Raw genomic sequence first — 14010 nt, 5'->3', positions numbered from 1 at the left:
TGTTTTATTTGAAATGTTCTTGATTCTTTCTTTCTTTTCCTGCAGGCCACAATTGGCATTGACTTCTTATCGAAAACCATGTATTTGGAGGATCGAACAGTGAGTAAGACTTTTGTTCTCTCTGTGCAGAAGGAATGAGGGTCAGCATCTGTTGTGATGGTGCACAGTTCTGAGATGACTAGGAAGTACAGCCTGAGCCCTCATCTCCTGGCTGCTTCCAGCCTGATAGGTGCTGTGAGAAAAGCTTCCTTCCCTGTCTGGCAAATGGGAGATCATCAGTTGGCTCCTGAGGGCCATTTTGTGAATGGCAGAAGATGCTGTGTTGGCATCCTTACTGGAGAAAACTCGGAGGGATAGTTTGAGAGAGGGGTGCATAAGGGTAGGAGTTTGGGGAAGGGAGCCACAGTTAAGCCATTCTGTTTTGGCAATCTGTGTTTTATCCCTCACAACGTTGCCAGTTCTTAGCTAGCTCCCTATAACCTATCAGCCAGCTCAGTGTTACCTCCAGCAGGAACCCACACGTGGTGCTGGTTGCTTAGCTTGGTGCAGCTCTGGTTCCTGAAATGAAATCACTGCTCTCTGGAAGCAAGCCTGTGGTTTAAAATTAGTTCAGATTCTTCGTTAAGAAATTCAGCCACTGAGCTGCTTGCAGGAGCAGGTTGTTCAGTGCTGCAGAAGCATGGTGTTGTATAAACCCACAGCAAATGTGATTGCATCAACAACGCTCCAGGGATGAGATATTGTTTCCATAGCAGAGCTGGCCCTTGCACATCTTTCCATACATGTTGCTTTCGGTACATCCTGCCTTTCCTTTCAGAGCCTTGATGGTAAGAGACATTAAACCTCATCTGTGTGCATGGTACTTTAATGTGTAAAACCTGGTGCAGTGATAACCAGCGTTTTATCCTTCCTGAAACATTCACCCCAGTAGCTTCTCCAATGCTTTGACAGCAGCTGGTGGTTTTTCCCTTACAAGCACAGCATCCTTCCACCAGCTGAACGCTCCTATTTCTCCCCTTCAGGAAGGAAAGCATTTTTGCAAAGAAAAGACAGCAGAAAGGGCTGAGATAGGTGCACACACACCAGCTTGGCGACCGCAGGTGCTTGGGAGAGGTTGCTATAAAGGAGAGGACAGTTTGCTGCTGCTCCCGGTCCCCAGTCACCTCCTGCATGAGTTCATATTTTTCGTTAGCTTTTTCAAAAAGTGACAATTCTTGACTCTTTTGATTTTTAGTGGCAGTTTGGCTTTTTTAATTTTCTCCCACCCACAGATCAGGTTGCAGCTGTGGGATACTGCGGGTCAGGAACGTTTCCGTAGCCTCATTCCCAGTTACATCCGTGACTCTGCTGCTGCTGTAGTAGTTTACGATATCACAAGTAGGTATATTGCACTGGGTTTGACCTTTTTTCTTATTTTTCTTGCTTGTTTGACTGATTTTGTTAGGTACGGTTGCAATTATGGGACACAGCAGGTCAAGAACGGTTCAGGAGCTTGATTCCTAGCTACATTCGTGACTCCACTGTTGCAGTTGTTGTTTATGATATCACAAGTGAGTGGGGGGAATTCTGCATTTCTAATACTCTGCCCCTTTCATCCTTTAGCCTAGCTTTGCATGTCCTATCACAATCACGTGCTTGTTCTTCATTCTGGCATGGAAAAAATTGTTTTCTTTTACCCTAGTCCGGTTTTAAGCTAGCCACCTGATCACTGCTGTTGCAATGTATCGACTGTCTGATCAACTCCCTCACTTTGTAACCCTTTCCTATCACATTTCCTGAAGTCTCGAGTCCTGGCTGGTCTTGTTGCACTTTGCCCTGCTCCATCTGCTTTTTGGTCACGGTATCACCGATAACTTCTGGTCTCAAACACCTGAATCATGTTCATAGTTAGCTGAATTCTCAAATTAGACATTGCACTGATAGCTGTAGCTTGCTTCACTCCATTTGCCCTCCCACCACCACCAAGGTTTGGGCGTGGGCTGGGGGGGAACTGCATTAACATCACATTTTCATTGCAATCAGTCACTTTCACACTGTGCAATATATGCAACTGACCACTGCGCCCTTCTCCTGTAACAATTGCTCTTTCATTTCCTACTAAGGTATGTACATTTTTGTGAACTAAAATGTTAGTGCTTTTCTCAACTCTTCTCCTCCTGTCCCTCCCCCCCGTTTCAGAAAGCCCAAATTCACAGCATTCCCTGTTTGCCAACAGCAGAATTTTGCTTTGGAAGAACAAAACCTTCGCACATTTCTCAGTTCTGGGGCTGAACTGACTGAGAGCAACAGCCTGAATCGATACCAGTTCTAAAGAGCTTGTCCTTTGCTTTATAAATACTAGGAGATTACAGCAGGAATAAGGAATTTACCTGTGAAATCTTTAATTGTTACAAATAGCACTTTCATTGGAGCTAAAATTACAGGTTAGCTGTGAACCTTGAATTATTCTTTTACCGACCTGGCAAATTCAATATTACCGAATAGCAGAGAGACAAATGAAGACACTGGCAAGTGATCAAGCCTTGTCTGTCTGGCAACACAATATATTACTATGCAGTAGAAGCCATTAAAAAGAAATCAATGACTGTCGAGAACTGCGGCAGAGCCCCATTTGCTGAGTACCAGAACTGACTGAGGCAGCTCCTCGGCTCACTATGGTGAATGCAGAGCACCAGGGCAGCTTCTGTGCAGCTCCTTTCTCCTACTGGGATGCAGCTTCTCATCCACGTGCTCATTAGGTCAGGGTAGGCTCCTAAATTCTTTATGTTTTGGCTTTTAAGAGCGGCACGTTAAGAAAAAGCACCTGTGGATGTATGAGATTTGCATTGCTTGTTCCGTGCAGGAGATCAGGAAACTGCTGGGCACCCTGCAGCAATAAAGGAGTTGCTGGTATTTATATAGCCCTGCTGGTTCTGAGGGGAAAATCCTAAGCCCAGCAAATAAAAAGTGCTTAAGCTGTGCAGAACCACAGAGCTCAGAATTCTTCTGAGAAGTGCAGAAGCCGTGGGGCCCTCCTGCAGTCGGTGAGCAGTGCAGAATGATGGGCAGTGTCACATTGATCCCCATTCCCCACGCTCAATTTTTGTCCAACTAAACAACACGGGGACTAAAAAAGCCATCAGTCTTCTCATTTTGGACATTGCCCAAACCAAATTCTGTATCACAGAGTCACAGAATGGTTGGGGTTGGAAGGGACCTCAAGGATCATGAAGCTCTGACCCCCCCGCTGCAGGCAGGGCCACCAACCTCCACATTTCATAGCAGCCCAGGCTGTCCAGAAGCTGCCACCTCTGTATGTAGAGGTGAATCCCAATGCAGGGAGTGAAGTACCAGCCCAGGTGAAGTTAGGGCTGTAGCTTTCATGCACTTGAGCGTGGGGCACTTTGGGGTTTCGCTTGCTGGTTCTTCATCGCCCTGTTAGTCCGATTCCAGAAATAAGAAGCTTCTATTTGAGACCTCCAGCTGTGTTACCTGCGGTGCGTGCCGAAGCTCGGCAGTGATAATCCTCTCCACTGTTTTCTGTTAGATGTCAACTCGTTCCAGCAAACAACAAAATGGATCGACGATGTCAGAACGGAACGGGGCAGCGATGTCATCATTATGCTGGTGGGAAATAAAACAGATCTAGCAGATAAGAGGTACGGAGGAACAGCTCAACGTCAGCTGCTTTTCTTGGGCTGATGCTCCTTTCTCCAAGGCAGCTGTTTGAAAAGGAACATTCGTATTTCCTTCTCAAATGCTGGCTGTGTCTGGAGAGGTCTTGGTTTTTAAACTTCTCTCTTTTGGGCAAACCCGGGTTTACAGCACAGACATTCAATCCAATTGCTGGGATAGAAATGATGGGTGCAAGTCATCCTCCCCTTTAGAACACTACAAGGTGTTTGCATAAGTTGGCAAACTTCTTTTTGTTAGAAGGTGTGCAGCTTCAGTCATAAAAATGCAATGCAAAAGCACAACACGGAGGTGTTCTGTATCTGATGGAAATCCCTATTTTCTCAGAATAGCTTCACTCGTGCCCCTTGCTTCAGATTTATGACATCCCACTAGGAATTGTTCTGTCTCTCACATGAGATGCTTCGTGATTTTTATCTAGAAGCTCTTGATCCCAAGTCCTCTCCAGTTTCAGCTGCAGCAGACTGCTTAGTGAGTGGGATGCCTGGATGGGGTGAACAGCAGAAGCCTTTCGGTATGAGATGGTGACATGTGGTCCTTCTGTAGTCTGCAAACTGATGATTGTTACTGGGTATTAAAACCTTTCAGTTGCTACTTCTTGAAGCATAATAACACAGCTTCCTGGACAGGGACTTGTAGGAATCTCGTCGGTCCGTTCAGCTGCTTTGCTTTGGAGCCAGGTGTGCTGTTGTGGTGATCGTGCTGTTCAGCTGTGCTCAAACTGTGGCAGCTGTATGCAGGGAAAACCACTGAATGCCTTGAGACTGTAATGTAGGAGTCATTTCCTGGAGTTAAAGGCAATAGTGTTAATTTTCAAGGTGTCCATCTGTTTGGTTTTTATTTTTTTAACTGTGTATTCTCTTCCCCAGGCAAGTGTCCATTGAGGAAGGAGAAAGAAAAGCCAAAGAGCTGAATGTAATGTTCATTGAAACTAGTGCGAAAGCAGGATACAATGTAAAACAGGTGAGTAATGCCTTGGCTGCATCCAGCCCTTGCACCTTTGTGACAGTAAGATCTGCTCTTAGGCATCAGGAAGTCTTTGTGTAGGGACATTGGTAGTCCACATGTAAAAACCAAGAGCTGAAGTTGTTGGCTGAGGTTTGGAAACATTTCTGACCTTGCAGCAAATGACTTTTGCAACGTTTTTCCTCTTAGAAAAAAAAAGAATTATGATTTTGGACCTACAGGTCTTCCTTTATACCTTCCCAGACTTCTGATGATCCAGATTGGGTGTTTAGGCTGAAGGAATGAAGGCACCAGTCTGAATGTTGGGGACCAAGGTCTGAGGAATGCTTCTGTATCTGATCAGTGAACAGATGCAGGCAAACCAATCAAGGAGGAAAGTGGTTGGGTAAAATGCTTCTGCTGTATGGTGAGACAGCATGAACTGCCTTCTCTGCTTTGTTGGAGGGTAATGAAAGTGCCAGCAGATGTTCTTGGATAGCTCAAGCTATTAGTTTTTGATAGATAACGAGTTGCCTTTGAATTGGGGAAAGCAGGGAAATGTCTTTTGAGCTGATGCAACTGCCATAAAATTAGATTTGATGCTGTGAGATGGGCAGCAGCTCTTTGCATTCAGACATGCCAGGTGATGTTTTATCCCTTGTGTTAATGGAGATCACTTGGCAAATAGTGAACTGGTGAAAGCAGTGAACACTACTGGACTGAACTGAGGTGTGCATGAAAGAGATTTTGTCTGGGCTTGTTATGTAAGCAGATCTGCTTCATGGGAGCTCATGGACTGAGAGCCAGAGCTGTACATCCATACTGACTCTGTGTGTAATGGGAAGCTGAGTTTTCATGATTCTATGATTCATTCATCTTGCTGTATTTCATACGAAGTTGTGAACACTGAAGGGGCGGCCAGCAGGGACAGGGAGGTGATCGTCCCCCTCTTCTTCAGTGCTCTTGTGAGGCCCCATCTGCAGTGCTGAGTCCAGGCCTGGGGCCCCCAGCACAGGAGGGACGTGGAGCTCTTGGAGCGGGTCCAGAGGAGGCACTGAGATGAGCAGAGGGCTGGAGCAGCTCTGCTGTGAGGAAAGGTTGAGGGAACTGGGCTTGTTTGGCTTGGAGGAGAGAAGGCTGCAGGGAGACCTCATGGTGGCCTTCAGTGCTTGAAGGGAGCAGATAAGCAGGAGGGGGAACGGCTGTGTGTGAGGGTGGGTGGTGACAGGACAAGGGGAATGGCTTGAAAGTGAGACAGGGGAGGTTTATCACATAATCACAGAATGGCCAGGGTTGGAAGGGACCTCAAGGATCATGAATCTCCAACCCCCCTGCCACATGCAGGGCCACCAATCTCCCCATTTAATGCTAGAACAGGCTTAGCCTAGTCTAGTTTAGGTTAGATCTTAGTTCAGGTTGGATGTGAGGAGGAAGTTTTGGAGGCAGAGGGTGGTGAGGCAGTGGCACAGGTTGCCCAAGGAGGCTGTGGATGCCCCATCCCTGCAGGCATTCAAGGCCAGGCTGGATGTGGCTCTGGGCAGCCTGGGCTGCTGCTTGGCGACCTGCACACAGCAGGGCTTGGAGCTGGATGAGCACTGAGCTCCTTTGCAACCCAGGCCTTTCTATCATTCTATGAAGGGTGTTACAGCAGGAAGCCATTAGTGCTGCAGGATGGAGAGGGCCTTCATTCTTGGGTACCTCTGTAGAGCAATCACTTGCACACCTATGTGTGTGCACATATTTGTGAAAATACTTGTATTGGAATCATAGAATGGGATGGATTGGAGGAGACCTTGTTTTATATGCTCAGCTTCACCAGTAGTTTGTGTACAGAATTTTGTAAGGAGTTGCTAAGAGCAGGCTTATAGATTACTTTGGGTGCACCTTATAGACAGGAATGAAGAGTCTGTTATTGAAGCATTTTTTGAACTTGTATTTTAGTAGCAAAATTATTCCCTATGCAATGAAATGATTAGATGTGTTATCTTGGTGCTGCATTTCTGTGCATTAGCAAGCAGAAAAGCAGAAAAACGTTCAGTTCCTGCATCCACCAATTATCATTCTGCAACACAGAGGCTGCCTTGTAATTAAGGCTTGGATTTGGTGCTGGAATCCTGAATATTGTGCACAGAATAGGGGGTGTGCACTGGAGAGCAGCTGCCTCTCGAAGAGGAATGATGATGATGATGTGGCTGTGCTCCCTCTTCTCATAGCTGACACATATCCAGATGTCTGTGTCCAAATCTGGAGGGCAGCTCAGGGCTGTGGGGCTGGGTGGTGCTGGGTGTGCTGCTGATCTGAGGTGTCAGGAGGAAAATCATAGCATCACAGAACCACCAGGGTTGGAAAAGACCTCCAAGATGATCCAGTCCAACCATCTGCCTGTTTCCCACTAACCCACATCCCTCAGTACAACATCTAAGCATTTCTTGAACTCCTCCAGGGTTGGTGACTCCACACCTCCCTGGGCAGCCCATTCCAATGCCTGACCACTCTTTTTAGAGAAATTCTTCATAATGTCCAACCTGAACCTCCCCTGGAACAACTTGAGGCTGTTCCTCTCATCCTATTTCTAGTTACACAGGAGCAGAGGCTGACCCCCAGCTCAACACCCCTTCCCTTCAGGTAATTGTAGATAGCAGTAGGATCTCTCCTGAGCCTCCTCTTCTCCAGACTGAACAATCCCAGCTCTCTCAGCTGCTTCCCATTAGGTTTGTGCTGCAGACCCCTCACAGCTCTGCTCCCTTCTCTGGACACGCTGCAGGGCCTCCATGCCTTTCTGGCACTGAGGGGCCCAACGCTGAGCTCAGCACTGCACTGTGGCCTCACCAGGACTGAGTGCAGAGGGGCAGTCACCTCCCTGCTCCTGCTGGCTGCACTGTTTCTGATGCAAGCCAGGATGCCATTGGTCTTCTTGGCCACCTGGGCACTCTGCTGGCTTCAGCCGAACATCAGCCAACACCCCCCAGGTCCATTTCTTCTCAGCCACCCTGCCTCACACCTGTAGCGTTGCCTGGGGTTGCTGTGATCAAAGTGCAGCACTTGGTCTTGTTGAACTCCATCCCATTGGCCTCAGGCCAGCAATCAGCCTGTCCAGATCCTTCTGTAGAGAGCCTTCCTACCCCCGTGCAGATCAGTACTTCCCCCCATCGTGGTGCCATCTGCAAACATACTGAGGCTGCACTCAGTGCCCTCATCCAGATCATCTCTGGGCAGCCAGCTCTGGTTTTGGCGACCCTGCACACAGCAGGGGGTTGGAACTGGATGAGCATTGTGCTCCTTTGCAACTCAGGCCATTGTATGATCAATAAAGACCATATCAATAAAGATATTGAGCAGAACAGATCTTGCATGGTATGCCTGTAGTCCATCCAGGCACGAGGTATCATTGCATAATACAGTGTGCTTTGTAAAGCTGCTGCAGCCATTATGGATGCTGGCTGCATTTAACGTGTGGCGAAGGAACAAACTTTGCCTTCTTGTGTTTTTATTCTGAAGCCATTCAGGGATTGTACTAATGAGACTGTCAGAGCAGAAAGCTGTTTCTGAAGCAGTAGCCTCACTTGCACGCTCCCCTGGGAAAACTCTTCCTTGTATAATGGAAGTCTAGACAAATTATGTCTCTAGTTTTAATTGCCACGTTACATGCTGTAAGAATACAGTAAGAAGAAAGCTATGATAATTCAGCTCTGAGCTAAAAAACAGTCGTGGTGGGTAACCAGCAGGCTCTTTCTTTCTGTGGTGGATTGAAGATTCGATGTTCAGAGACACCTTTCTTGATCTACAGTCACACCAAAAGACAATATCATACATCCAGGCTGGATGTGGCTCTGGGCAGCCTAGGCTGCTGGTTGGTGACCCTGCACATAGCAGGGGGCTGGAACTGGATGAGTACTGTGCTCCTTTGCAACCCAGGGCATTCTGTGAATACCCCAAAATCCTGGGGCTGTTACGTGTCGCTGCATCCTCATCTGATTCTTTATTTTCTGTCTTATTAACAAATTATTTCCCAATGAAGCTGGAGAGCTTATGGATGCAACTGCAGAACTGATGCCCTTCCCACACCCTCTATAAAGGCTGTCGTTAATGAGCTGAGTGCAAGTGTGACCTTCCCGTAACATTACAATGCCTAACCATAATATATTCTGTGTCTGAAGAATGGTTACTGCCCAAATTAATTTTCATACAGGATTTTTAATTTAAATCAAATTATTTTAGATAGAGTCTACGTTTAGCTATAATAACCAAGCTGGTGTCTGTGACAGTGAGCATCACCTTGTGCCACATATCAAATATTCATGTAAAGGTGAAGCTGGTGACGAGTGACTGGCTTTATTCACTGAGCTACAGGTTAGGATTGAGCATTGATCTTGCAGCTTTCACACTCCCTGTGGTTGAGATGGGTACATTAGGGAACAGGAACTGCTTTCTCCTTCCACTGGAAGCTCTCCTGTAAGTATTGACACATCTTGGGTTGTCAGTGCTTCACGTGGAGCCCATAAACATCAGCAAAATGCTGTCGTTTCCCAGTGCTCTCTCTTCCCAGCACATCTGTCTCGTGGATCCAAACCCCGTGCCTGGCTCACAGTTACAGTTGGTGCAGGAAGAGGCTGGGAGTGGAGTCAGGGGAGGTTTAGGTTGGATGTGAGGAGGAAGTTTTGGAGCCAGAGGGTGGTGAGGCAGTGGCACAGGTTGCCCAAGGAGGCTGTGGATGCCCCATCCCTGCAGGCATTGGAGGCCAGGCTGGATGTGGCTCTGGGCAGCCTGGGCTGCTGCTTGGCGACCTGCACACAGCAGGGCTTGGAGCTGGATGAGCGCTGTGCTCCTCTGCAACCCAGGCCATTCTGTGGAGTCCTCCATCCTTTGCTCCTTTGATTTTCCATCCCTTTCACACTGGGGCTTGTATCCCTGCAGCACTGGATGAGCACGTCATGTTCCCAGCTCCACCATTGTCTCTCCTTTCAATAACACCTCAGGCCCGCAGCATCATCCTTGCAGAGATGGGGAGGTGTGAGGATGCTGTGGGGCAGCAGGTGGCTCACTGCCCTCATCCCAACCACATCTCACAGCTGCTGCATCCTTGTGTGTTGTTTCTCTAAGAGATGCTGCCTGCGAGGCTTCGGTACCAATATTCCCCCACTGAGGATATGGAAGAAGGTTCATTTCTTGTCCTGCTTGGGGAGAATCATAGAATCATGGAGTCATAGAATGGCTTGTGTTGTGAAGGGACCTCAAGGATCATGAAGCTGCAACCCCACTGCTGCATGCAGGGCTCCCAATCTCCACATTTAGTACTAGACCAAAGGATAATGGCTAAGATAGTGTCTCCTTATCTGCAGCTCTTGTTTGCTACCCCCCAGTGGGAGACCAGTGAACTTCTGACTTTGGGTGCTGCTTTTCACTATTTGCTCATCCTTTTCTGCTGGATGGCAGTGCTGATAAGAGCAAAGAGCTCTGTGCTCACTGCAGCAAGCCCACAAAGCCAAGAAGCCTGTGAGGATTGCACCATGCTTCAAACAACGTGTTTTGCAACGCCAGTACCTTCTACCAGCAGAGAAACAGAGGGGAACATAGAGCAGACAGCCCCTTTCAGCCCTTTTCCCATGGGGTGATTTACCTGGGGCTCTGTTTGCAGGCACAGAGGTAGGTGTGCGTGTGAGCATTGCAGAGAGCTACACAGGGTGCTCAATGTGAATGCTGCAGGTTTTCATTTTGTTACTTCCCAGGCATTTCTTTTTCTCGAGGACTGATGTGATGAGCTGCTGGGGGAAGCCTCGTCTCTTCTGTTAGACCGGATTGTAATGTATCACAGAATCACAGAATGGTTTGGGTTGGAAGGGAGCTCAAGGATCACGAAGCTCCAACCCCCCACCAATGCAGGGCCACCAACCTCCCCATTTCACAGCAGCCCAGGCTGCCCAGGGCCCCATCCAACCTGGCCTCCAACACCTCCAGGGATGGACGGGGCATCACAGCCTCTCTGGCAGCTGTTCCAGCTTCCCTGTGCTGCTGGGCCTCCTAACATACAGCCAGGGCACCACAGGCCTCTATACATATTGTTCTTCTGGCTCTGGGGGGAGGGTGCTGAAGGCAAAAGGAGCAGATGATGTACAGAGTGAAAATGGTGATAGCGTTGTCCCAGCAGTAAATTGATGCAATACAGGGAAAAAAATAGGATCTGAGGTTCATCTAAGAGTGATTGCCAGGAGAGCTGTGAGGCTGAGGAGAGAAGTAGATAGCTTGCTTCAGTTAACACAGAGACTGCCTCCCCAATTCATTTTATTTGTCAGCCCAGAATGAGCTTTAAAAGACTTTCAGATTCATGCTCTCTCTCAGCAGTCTGTAGTTCAGGGAATCTTGTTTGCCTGCAACCTTCGTGCCCAGAATATATCAGGGTTCATTCTGCTGCCTTGTGTAAACAGAGGGGGGGGGAGAGCCCCTAAGATGTCCTTCCAGCAAACCTGGCACACTCTGCTGTCCGAGAGCCATGGGCTGAGCGTGGCACTTGGCAGGCAGGCTTTCTCATGGCAGCTGCTGAAGGAGCCCCATGAGGAGCCCTCCTTTCCCAGAGCTGTCTGCAGGAGCAGCTTGGCCCTTTTCCCCATCCTTTGACTCACGTCTGTCTGATGGGCAGGAAGCACTCTTGGAGTTGAGCTGCTTTCCTTGGGGAATAAGAATGAGGGAAATACCATTGTTTGCTTTGCATTGAGGGGCAGATTCCTTGCCTGGCTTTTCCATACGGGCAGCAATCCTCCTGGCCCTTCCTTGCCACTGCAGAGTGTTATGGTGCCAACTGCTCTGTTGTGATTCTGACCTGGTAGGGATTTACTGCCTGGCACTGTTCATACCATAGAAACATAGAAGGGCCTGGGTTGATCATCTAATTTCAACCCCCTGCTATGTGCAGAATCACCAACCACCAGACCAGGCTGCTCAGAGCCACATCCCTGTTTGGGAAATGAGTTGAAATTAATAATGAGGGATGAGGGTTTGTCCGGCTTCGTCAGCAGAGTTGGATGCTGAAAGCCAAACTTGGTGTGATTACATTTTTCAGATGGCTGCATTTCATTCCAGCCTTAGAAAAAAAGGCCAGAGTGCTCACCCAGGCATGTTCTGTGTGTGTGTGTATGTGTGTACACATGCACAAATACACATCCACGTGATGGTGTGTGCATACACGTGCATTTATGTGTGTCCCTGTGATGTCTCACAGTGAGGTAAGTGCTGGCTTGGGTCCTGGAGGCACTGGGAAGCAATGAGGTCTTCAAATAGAAGTCAGCTTTCTAAAGTTCTGCTAATTGCATTTGTTCACATGTGCTGTGGCTGATAAGCAGAAGGTTAATAAGAAAGTTGATATTCCTAGTTGCCAGATTTCTCTTTTTAGTCAAATAATTTAAGGGAGAAATACAGCTAAAGGCATCAGATTTATTCCTGGTCATAATACAAAGCAAGGATGACTGTATTTTAAACATTGAGCCCTTCTGTCAGCAGCTTGGTTTAAAAGCAGTAATTGCAGTTGGTTCCCATCATCGGACTTATTTTTAAGACAACCCCCACATCCTTCACCCTATTTACTGCATCCCTGATTGGCAGTATTTGGGGATATGTATTGTGAAAGGGGGAAATGAAATAGCAAGGAATGAAAGCAGGTTTTTTTTCTGCTCGGATCTCCAAGCACACAGCATCAGCCAAGGGGTCTGTGGGATGGCACGTTTCCTTCCTTCAGGGCAGAGATGTTGTGTGACCATCCTCAGTCAGGCACAGCCTGCTCCAAACTTTGCACATCTATCCTTAAAACCACAAGAGGGGATTTTTCACTCATCAGAGGGTGGTGAGGCACTGGCACAGGTTGCCCAAGGAGGCTGTGGATGCCCCATCCATCCCTGCAGGCATTGGAGGCCAGGCTGGATGTGGCTCTGGGCAGCCTGGGCTGCTGCTTGGCGACCTGCACACAGCAGGGCTTGGAGCTGGATGAGCGCTGTGCTCCTTTGCAACCCAGGCCTTTCTATCATTCTATGATTTTTTCACCCCTAAATCTTCTGCACCAAGAACTGGGTTAAAATTCTGCAGTATAGGAGCAACAAAGCACTGTGTGTGGCCTGATTTTGTCTGGGAGGGAGTTGATTTTCTCCATCATAGCTGCAATGGTGCTGTGTTTCAGATTTAGGATGAGAATAATGTTGGCTGTACACAGAGCCAAATACTTGGTGCTCCTTGTGCCCTGCCAGCATGACCAGTTGACCCCAGGGCAGTTAGGGTTAGGGATCAGTAGGGTTAGGGATCAGTTGGGTTAGGGATCAGTAGGGTTAGGGATCAGTAGGGTTAGGGTTCGGTGTGGTGCTGTGCTCAGCAATAAAAGCCAAAGGGAAGGAGGAAAGCAGTTTGGGAAGTTGCAAGGTATGGGTTGGTTTGTCTTCTCGAGAACCCATTCATTACCTGTGACAAACCCTACTTTCCAGGGAATGTTTGCTCTGCATTGGGTATGAGTAACAGACCCTGAACTGTTTAAAGAGAACTTAAGTGCTGGAGAAGGAAATCTGTCCGTGGTTTACCTGATGTGAGGAACTGGGAAAGTGTGGGTAACATCAGAACAAGGGGAAATGGTTTGAAGTTGAAGGAGGGCAGATGGAGGTTGGATGTCAGGGGGAAGTTCTTCACTCAGAGAGTGGTGAGGTGCTGGAACAGCTGCCCAGAGAGGCTGTGATGCCCCGTCCATCCCTGGAGGTGTTGGAGGCCAGGTTGGATGGGGCCCTGGGCAGCCTGGGCTGCTGTGAGATGGGGAGGTTGGTGGCCCTGCATTGGTGGGGGGTTGGAGCTTCGTGATCCTCGAGCTCCCTTCCAACCCAAGCAGTTCTGTGATACCATGAATAGATGACGAAGCTTTGTCACTATACTAGGTGAGGCTTCAAGCCATCACATAACTAGGTGTTTATCCATCCTTCCAGTTTCGTCCAGTGATTCTTCAGTGCTTGTTGTCTAAGAAATCCACAGAGCAGAGATCAGTGATGTTCTCATCTGTAACTGGAACGGGCGTCCCTGGGGCAGTGGGAGCTCCAGGATTGCTCTGACATGGGGTTGGTGCTCTGTGGGGCTGGGTGATCCTTGTGGGTCCCATGGAGCTTCCTCTGCTGTGTGTTGGAGGGGCAGCAGGTCTAACAGCTTCCCTGCAGTGCTGCAAAGAGTGCCTGAGAGCAGCAGTTTTTACCATCTACTTGACAGCATAGCAGTAGGCTTCTCCAAATGGGGCTGTGGGTGGTGGTTGTGTGTTCTGCAGTGCAGCCTGGTGGCTGTCTAATAAGCCTTTTTTTTTTTTTTTTTTTAATGAAGTTGGGATTATTGAATATTAAGTGTTTTGAGAATTGAAGCCATTTTAGGGACAGAATCGTGGAATCA

At 48.2% G+C, this 14010-nt stretch overlaps 1 protein-coding gene across 4 annotated transcripts in view; it reads left to right on the top strand.

Annotated features, from left to right (window-relative positions):
- RAB6A (RAB6A, member RAS oncogene family) overlaps window positions 1-14010 on the top strand; it is a gene marked incomplete at its 5' end in the record, with an annotated part of 56849 nt that overhangs the window by 39278 nt on the left and 3561 nt on the right. For 2 of the 4 annotated variants that reach the window (XM_079547180.1, XM_079547178.1), the window contains 4 exons: window positions 46-99; window positions 1272-1377; window positions 3527-3638; window positions 4542-4635. In XM_079547180.1, the coding sequence (XP_079403306.1) occupies window positions 46-99; window positions 1272-1377; window positions 3527-3638; window positions 4542-4635 (366 nt within the window). Of the gene's footprint in view, window positions 1-45; window positions 100-1271; window positions 1378-1444; window positions 1551-3526; window positions 3639-4541; window positions 4636-14010 lie in introns of all 4 variants that reach the window. The other 2 variants (XM_079547179.1, XM_079547181.1) reach the window with 2 other exon arrangements.

The sequence above is a fragment of the Tetrao urogallus genome (genome assembly GCF_951394365.1).
Source record: "Tetrao urogallus genome assembly, chromosome: 1".
Lineage (NCBI taxonomy): Eukaryota > Metazoa > Chordata > Aves > Galliformes > Phasianidae > Tetrao > Tetrao urogallus.
The sequence above is the reverse complement of the archived record's forward strand: the minus strand, read 5'-3'. Positions and strand labels throughout refer to the sequence as shown.